General features: G+C 40.7%; 1 protein-coding gene across 1 annotated transcript; it reads left to right on the forward strand.

Annotated features, from left to right (window-relative positions):
• Positions 1–2337: 2337 nt before the first annotated feature.
• Positions 2338–6678, forward strand: LOC121926510 (NADH-cytochrome b5 reductase 2-like). Its single transcript, XM_042459542.1, is given in 6 exon segments — positions 2338–2386; positions 3650–3734; positions 5584–5593; positions 5712–5756; positions 5758–5812; positions 6503–6678. Coding segments are annotated over 6 exon segments (420 nt in total).
• The last annotated feature ends 2533 nt before the right edge of the window (positions 6679–9211 follow it).

Here is a 9211-nt window from a genome sequence, read left to right on the forward strand (position 1 = left end):
GAGTAAACATGTTTAAAACTGGGTAGCAGTTGATTCCTTTTTTTTTTTTTAATGTTCATTTGAAATATTTTTTAGCAATCCTGTAAACTTGTATACATTACTTTCACACATGTATTAATATAAATTTTATCATATGACAGCAAGATCTACTTCAGAAATTTAAAAGAAGTCATGCAAGAAGAAGCATATGTGACACTCCTGTTCTGAGCAGGTGATGGAGGGTCATTCACCCTGAAAAGACAGGGAAGCACTAGCTTAGACCACAAGCCATTTATGAGAAGCATATGTTGTCCATTTTCTTTACTCCATGCATCTGCGTCTTATAAGGTGGAGTTGCATATCCCCCATGGGGAAATATTCTCTCTTGGGTTTAATTGTGTACTCCTGTTTACATTTCTGCATGCATGGATTATTACTTAGGCAGCAGTAGAAGTGTCTAATTAATAGGCCTATAATACTATAAGAAAATAAAAATATAATACTATACCGTATATAATCAACTAGAAGTCGACTTCATGTATAAGTCGAGAGCAGGTTTTGCGGCCAGAATAATGGATTTTGATATGACCCGTGGATAAGTTAGGTTAAAATGTAGGGGCCTGTAACAAAGCATCTAAAGGATGAAACAAAGAAAAACAATGCCAAAGAAATTACAAAATTCCAGCAGACATAACTGTTTGTGCTCACGCTAAAGGCTGGATGAGGGAGTAGTGAGGGGTCAGTGCTTCCAGGACAAATAACATTCTTGTTTTTCAGTAGAGGATGGTTCCTTTTTTTAATAAGAATCAAAGTACCCTGCTTACATTGATCTGTGAATAAGCCGACTTAGGTTATTTGGGTTAATTTTTTGATTAAAATTTCTAGACTTATACATGAGTATATACAATAATTACTATAATAAATGTAACTTTGCGCTATCAACTAATGAATGAGTTTTAGTATATTCTAAATTACCTGGTAAGGGGGAGGGAGAAGGTGTGGAATGGAGGCAGCACTGTGGGTGTGGGTAGATAGGTATGGGTGGTATTGTTAATGGCTGTGCTGGTCTCCTAAAAGGCCCACAGAAAATAAATCTGCATTGCATTAGTTACATTATACATGATGGAACAGATACTGGACCAGAAACCCATGGCTGCAAGACTAGCAATACTCCTGCTCGCTGCAAAGTACTTATACAGTGGGCCCTTGGTATCTTATGGGGTTTGTCTTGGGATCCCCCCCCCCCCCCCCCCCCGTGGACACCAAAATCCATGGATGTGAAATCCCATTAAATACAATGGCATAGTAAAATGTTCTCCCTAATATAAAATGGAAAAATCAAGGTTTGCTTTTTCGAATTTATATACCGTATTTTTATAATATTTTCATTCTGTGGATGGTTGAATCCATGGCTAAAGAAGCTGTGGATATGGAGGCATATTTTTTATATTAGGTTTATTGATGTACTGCAAATTCAAGACAACCAATTTCAGTCACTGCTCCCTTTGCTCCCAGACAGTCACCTTGGGAGAAGCAACCTAGCAGCTGGCTGAGCAGCGACAGAGAAGCTTCTTGCTTGTGCCGGTCTTGCAGAAAAGGGTGGCACAGGCAAGAGTCTTTTGGGTCACAGTTTCACTGGCTGCTCAGTTGCTGCTCCCTTTGCACCCTATCATCCTAGCAGCAGCAGCTGAGCAACTGGCTAAGCAGTGACCGAGAAGCCTCTCACCTGTGCCAGCCTTGCAGCAAATGTGGACAAGAGGCCTCTTGGCTGGTGCTCAGCCAGCTACTCAGTTGCTGCTCCCAGGGTGACCAGGTAGAAGGGAGAAGCTTCTCTCCAGAGGGGAGGAACTCTCAATCCTCAATCGAGGAAGAGAAAGACACAGCCAGTGTGTGTGTAGGAGGTTTACAGAGGCCACATGCTCTGGACTGGAGACTGATGTGAACTGGGAAAGGGAGAGATTTTAACTACAAGAGTCACTCCAAGACAAAGGACTCTTTCCAATAATTGAGCACAGATACTCCTTCCCAAGGATATTATTATTATTATTATTATTATTATTATTATTATTATTTATTGTATGTATACCCTGTTCTTTAGAAATGCTCTCAGAGCAAAAGACTTGTCTTCCTCACACAGCTTCAATTGTCCTCTCTCCCACAAAAAGTTTCTTCTGCTACCTCTTCTCTCACTCCATCTGATGAAAGAAAGCAGGAGGAGCAGTGCAGCTCCAATCTGCTAGCCAAGTCCCAGCTAAGATCACAAAGCTTAAGCAGAGTCCCAAATTTGAAAGCTCCTTTTTGCCGCCACTTCTCCTCTGCCACCATGTGTTCTAACTCTTTGCTCCAGTCTGTTCCAAAATGGTGCTGCTCCGAGCCACAGAAGTAATGCCCTCTGCCCAAGCCTCATGTGAGTTTTCCAATTGCCACTATTAGCTAAAAGGTGCCAGTAAGGAAGTGAACTCACACAGGCAAGCAAAGAACATGAGATAGCATCACACAAAAAGTTCTGTTACTGTAGCAGCTAAAAAGGCCAATTTAATTCTAGGGTGCATCAATAGAAGTATAATGTCTAGATCAAGGAAAGTAATAGTCTGCTTTGGTCAGGCCTCACCTGGAATACTGTGTCTAGTTCTGGATACCACAATTTCAAAAGGATGTTGACAAGCTAGAGTGCGTCTAGAGGAAGGAGATTAAAATGGTGAAAGGTATGGAAACCATGCCCTATTAGAAGAGATTTAGGGAGCTGGGTAGGTTTAGTCTGGAGAAGAGAAGGTTAAGAGGTGATGTGATAGCCTTGTTTAAATATTTGAAGGCATGTCATGTTTAGGATGGAGCAAGCTTGTTTTCTGCTGCTCCAGAGAACAGAATCCAGAACAATGGATGGAAAAGAGATTCCAGCTCAACATTAGGAGGAGTTTCCTGATAGTAAGAGCTGTTCAACAGTGGAAGACACTCCCTCAGAGGATAGTGGAGTCTCCTTCTTTGGAGATTTTTAAACAGAGGCTGGATGGCCACCTGTTGGGGGTGTTTTGATTATGAGTTCCTGATTGGCAGGGGGTTGGACTGGATGGCCCTTGTGGTCTTTATGATTCTCTGACACCATGAGTTACTGCACTGGGTGACACCAACCCTAGTAATGCCATTGGGCCCCACCCAAGTAAACATCCCTTAATGCTTCAGTGTGTGCATTTCTTTTGCATCCCTTTGCAGCCTTTGTCCCCCTAACTTCCTACCAGTTTAATCACATTTTTACATCTTAAAAACACTTATTCACTCTAGGGTCTATGCAGTCCGACAATGCATGCATAAAATGATTGACTTCATAGCACCACATAGCCAGTTAGATGTACTGCCTGGATATCACTTGGGAGGACTCAGAGCCTTCTCAATCTGTGGGTGTGAGTGCCTTTGGATTGCCTGTCAATGAGTTCATAGGGTTTTTGTAGGAGAGTCCTTTTGTCAACTCCATGGGAAACCATTACACCGTGAGATGGTGTCAACAAATATCCCTTTGAAGGAGCCATCTCATCATGTCATCAGGTCTTGTGATGATAGTGTAGCATCTGGAGAGTAGGAGTCTGGGGGAAAATAGGATCCAAACAAATATTTGAAGTATTTTTCCTTATGCAAATGGAAAAACAATGGTGATTTTTGGTTTTGATTTTGATAGGGATTATTCCAATATATCAGCTGATTGATCACATCACAGAGGACTCCAGTGATAACACAAAGTGTTTCCTCCTTTTTGCTAACTAGTTGGGCTGTCCCCTTAAATGTTATTAAGACAAAGAAGCAGTTTATATGTATTTTGTGATGAATGATAAATCCTACTCTGGGATGTTGTGTCAGTGTTCATTGTCCCGAGTTTGTTTAAATTTGAATGCCAAGTATTTTTGCAAAGTAGTAATGGTACCACACAAAAGATACCCTTTGTAGCATGTCAGAATAAAGTCTGGGATGCACTAATGTACATGGTGGTTTGGAATATTGATTAGGACTGAGGGATGGCTATACCATATATCCTACTGAACAGTTTTACAAGCTGAGTTCAAGGTATCAGAGACTTAGCCTACATTTTCCATGTCTGTTGGCCAGAGTTGTTAAAAGTTGGAAAATAATCTATATTTAAACTGTTAATCTTGTGCAGTCACCATCTTAATGAGACATGCATAATAAAACCTGAAATAATTTTGGCCAGGAATTCCAGCCCATCTTAGAGGTTTCCATGTGCATGGTCCTGGCTACATAGATAAGGTGTTGTTTGTGGATACCCTCTCTGGTGCAACAGTTACAAAAACTGAATGCATGAAGGCCAGGGGGGGAAAAACTGGATTATTGACTGCTTAGGAGGCAGAGGAGGAAACTGAATGCTACCCAACAGCCCTCTTCCCTGCCATACAGCTGGTTAATAGGATTTAAGTTCTTTTTAAAAGGGTCTCTGTGCATACTTATTTAGATTATGGTACATATTATTATTATTATTATTATTATTATTATCATTATTATTATTATTATTTGTATCCCGCCCCTCTGAGAACCATCAGGGTGTGTGTGGGAGGGGGATGCAGACCACACTGGGTGACATCCCAGAAGGAGGGGTGACATCCGGTCAACCCCCTCCAGCACCATCCCCCCTGCTTTGTCTAATGCTCTGCCTCTTGGGCGTGCATGCCTCTCCCATATGTGTGAGCGTGTATCTCTGTTCATAAGTGCTTCTCCGTCTGCGTGTGTCGCTTCATTCCACCATGTGTGCTCTGTCCCCCGAGTACTATCCGGCTTGGGGAGATGGAGCATGTGCTGTCCCCGGAAGCCCCACCCCTCAAACCCAGCTGAACGTCCACCCCCCGGAAATCCTGTCCCTCGCACTGGGTGATAGCTGGTGCAGGAACACTACTGGCCATATGTGCTAGGAGTTCGGGAAAACCCCAGATTGGAGGGTCTAAAAAAATGTCCCAGAAAGCTGGGCATGTTTGAAGCACCAATTCCCAGATTCTTGCTTTGTTCCAGGCTGCATTTTGTCAGAGACCTCAGTCTCCACTGAAACTTGTTCTCCTCTGCAGAGAGCAACACAATGAAAATGAAAGCCAGGTGATGATAGCCCTATTAGCACCAGGAAAGGAAAAGGGAGCCAGGGAGGGGCTGGGGATAGTTTCCTGCAGTCATGGCTTTAAATTTTGGGTGGGTAGTGGAGTTGAAATGCATGTATCTGATAGTCAGCTTTTGATACATTTCAGTAGGATTACTCTTGAGTTCAAAAGAGAAAGATGTTTTGATTTGCTCTAACACAAAAGAGCTTTTAGAATTTGGGTTAGAAAAATCTTGAATTTCTGAATTCAAGAAGACAGGTGATTCTTGCGCTTGCCTGAAAATAACTATCTGATACTGAATTGGCTTGCAATATATGAGCAGGAGCAACCGAAGACATTCTACCACATATGTGATACTCCCAGTAATAGTCTACTGGCTCTGTGCCATCTCTTGCATCCTAATTCTAATGATATTTCCATTGATGTAGTCTGAATCTACTTCTTGCTCCTCAGCAAGGATGCTTGGTCTAGGGAACTAGGTGGTTTGAGATGTTTGTGACCATCCAACTTTCTACAGTGCCAACAAGGTGAAACTGGATGGTGCTAGTGAAGTTTAAAAAGCCAACAATCCACAAAAATAGTCATCATCACATGTGCACTCCATGCTGAGACTCAATAAATGCTTAATTGGCTTTGTATTTATAGATAAAACAAGATATATTATTGAGACCATATCTAGAAAATCTGGTAGGCAAATCATCCAGACCAGTTTAAAGTGTGGTATACTTTGAACAGACCACCTCAAGGTAAACTACGTACACATGCAAAAACTAAAGAAGCCCTCTTCCCTGTATGCAAATTAATACGAGCAAAATTTTGTTAGTGCATTGTTCTGTGACAGTCCATTATAAATTTGCTGTGTTATGATGAAAAATTTCTTTCAAGCTATTAAGAGTTTGTGAAACAGGATTCCTTCTGCAAATGGGTGGGTAATTAGAGGGAATATTTTTTTCCTCCTGATTGGACTGATGTATCCCAAAGAGCCTTCCAAAGTAAAATGTCATTGTTGTGTGCAAACCTATGTCAGAAATGACTTGAAGGCACACAACAACTGTTATCAATGTTAACCTGTCTAAATAAGACTCTGATATCCATACATAAAACACTTCCATACATGCTTCCACTCATTCAGGCCAGCAGAGACAGCTCCATGCATGAGAAGTGTCCCTTCAGTGAACTGAATGGAGAAAGTAATTTGGATGAAGCATCTCTATGTGGGGCTTACAGTACCATCTTTTATGCTGAATATAGGACATGTATGGTGTTCTCTACAAGTCTATTTGTCTACAATTGACAACATTGCCTACAAGTGAGGAGATAATGCCAAATAACTAATCTGTACAAATTCTTGCTAGCATTTCTGCAAGTGAGAAGATGAGTAACTAATCAGAATACAAAACTCTGTTTTATAATTTTATTGGTTGTTTTTATTTCAGGATGGAAATAAAGTTCTGGTTTTATTACTGCAGACATGATTAAAGAACATCTTTCTCCTCCTGGTGATGGCACACTGATTTTGATGTGTGGGCCTCCACCTATCATCCAGTTTTGTTGTCAGCCAAATCTTGAAAAACTAGGTTATGCTAAAGAAAACAATTGTTTTACTTATTAAATCTGGAGTTGCATCTTGTTGCAGATACCTAGAACATCTGAATGGGCTTTGGTATCTAAATATGTGCAGTGGTCCCTCCACATTCACTGGGGTTAGGGATGAAGAACCCCAATGAATGTGGTAAAACTGTAAATAAAAAACACGATTCTTTTTACCTGAGAGAACATCTCTCTAGGAATCTCTAGGTTCTTCAGCACAACTGTATGGTCAACTTCCAGCAGAGTTGCACTAGAGGACCTAGAGATTTCTGGAGAGAACATATTAATCAAATCTGTAAATAATCAAAGCCACAAAAGTCAAAGACACAAATGTGGAGGGTCAAGTGCACTTATATATTTGATGTAGGATTAGATAAATAAGACTCTGTAGTTCTTCATGGTTTTCCTATTCCTATTCATTACAAAAGAAATGTCTAGTTTGCACATTAATAGGACAACTGTGTATGTTTAAGTAGCAGTAGACCTTATTTAGCATTATTCAGATAAGTGACATTTTTGGTCATCATAGAGTATATAGGCTTTACTTATTAGGTGATAATAAGGCATTTTGAAAATTAGTGCCATTCATCTTGAAAGATAGTGCTTAACAGTTTTAGTAGATTGTACTACCACCTTCCCAGCCCCTCCTTTCCTTGGGTGTGCCATTTAAAGAATTTGGGACAATGTTTCTTAAAACCAACATTTACTGCTATAAAATCATGTAGCAGTAATCTACACGATAATGTAAGTAATGACGTAGCAGCTTCTGTGTAACAAAAGGAGTTCCATCTTTTTAGTAAGGAGGAGAAAATTGAACATTGTTTGTGTACAAAGCAAATAATTTTGCATCCTGTTCAAAATTGAAGTCTATATCAAGTAGGCAACCCGCTCTCTCCAGTATAAAAACTTACAAGTGGCTGAGTTTAAAATTCATAGTTTTTCTCCACTGTGGCCCTCTTGAGTGCTGATTTTTCTGCTCCTGCATTTTCACATGACTTTAGCTGTATCCTTAGCAAAACCCCTTATTTAATTACAGCTGGAAAATATTCTCAAAATTAGATTTCTCCACCTCTCCCATCTCTTGTGATGGTACAGCTAGGATACCTACTGTCACTGAGCGTAACAGGATTAAGAGGACAAAAATCCATTTTTCATGTCATAGTCCTGGAATCACTGGTTGGAAGGGGCTTCATGGGCCATCATCCAAATCCCTGCCCAGTGCCGGTTCTCCAGCTAAAATATCCCCAGCAGGTAGTTGTCCAGCTTCTTTTTGAAGATGTCCAGAGAAGGAGACCTCCACAGCATCTCTAGACAATTGATTCCATTGCCAAAATGCTTTCACTGTAATGAAATATCTTCTAGTGTTCAACTGAAATTTATCCTCCTGTAGCTTAAAACCAGTAGACATTGTCCTACTCGTTGGAGCAGCAGAGAACAACCCTGCCCCATCCTCTCTGTTACAACCCTTGAAGTATTTAAAAAGTGCAATCATGTCTCTTCTCAGTCTTCTCTTCACCAAGCTGAACATGTCCAGCTCCTTCAACCTTTTCTCATATATTTTGTTCTCTATACCTCTTATCATCCTTGGTACCCTTCTCTGAACCTGTTTTAATCCTTCCTAAAATGAGGTGCCCAGAATCGAATGCAGTACTCTAGATTAGGCCTGACCAGTGCAGATTATAGTGGGACTATCACTTCCCTCAACGTGGAAACTACGCTTCTACCAATGCAGGATAAAATAGAAATAATCCCAAGGTCCCTTTTGCATTTATTTGAACCTATACCACTACTTTTGGGGTTTGTGGCCTAAACCTTTATATTGAATTTAATTTTATTAATATCTGCCCAGTTTTCTACTTTATCTAGGTATTTCTGACAAAGTATTACCAGTAAACTTCTCACACAGCCAGGTGACATGTTGTAGAGAGGGGAAACAGTAAAACATAGAGCTGAGGTGCATCTTATAGCATTGAGGGTGGTCAAGTGACAAGGGACATTAAAATTGTGCACCCTTTTATCTAGTGTCATTCTACCTTAACATTGTTCACAGCAGGGCTGAGATGCTTTGATCTCAACCTTGCTATTTTAGAATCTTGTATTCAGCATGTGACCTTATGCATAGCGCCTATGCATAACACTTAGGATAAAAAACACAAAGAAGGGTAGATAAGGCTTTGTTCCTCATATCCACCCCAGCTCAATGTAAAGCCACTATTGATAGCTTTGTGCAGTCCAGCTCTGCATAATCCAGCTGCTCAACTCTCTTCCAGGTCCTAAGGTTAGTTAGTTTGCTTGTTTATTTGGAGTATTTCTACCCTGCTCTTCAGCCAAAAGGCTATTAGAGCAACTTACAAATTGTTAATTAGACATTTCCCTGCCCTCAGGCTTACAATCTAAAAAGACAAGACACAAAAGGAGAAGGGAATGGCAATGGGAAAGGGGAATAAGTCCAGGAGATCTTCTCTCCCTCAGAGGCCTGGACCATGGCAAATGGACTGGAGGGAGAGCCCTTCTTCTTACTTTAGGTCCTGATGGAGCTGGCCTGCCCTTACCTC

This window comes from Sceloporus undulatus, chromosome 1, assembly GCF_019175285.1.
Source record: "Sceloporus undulatus isolate JIND9_A2432 ecotype Alabama chromosome 1, SceUnd_v1.1, whole genome shotgun sequence".
Classification (NCBI taxonomy): Eukaryota; Metazoa; Chordata; class Lepidosauria; order Squamata; family Phrynosomatidae; genus Sceloporus; species Sceloporus undulatus.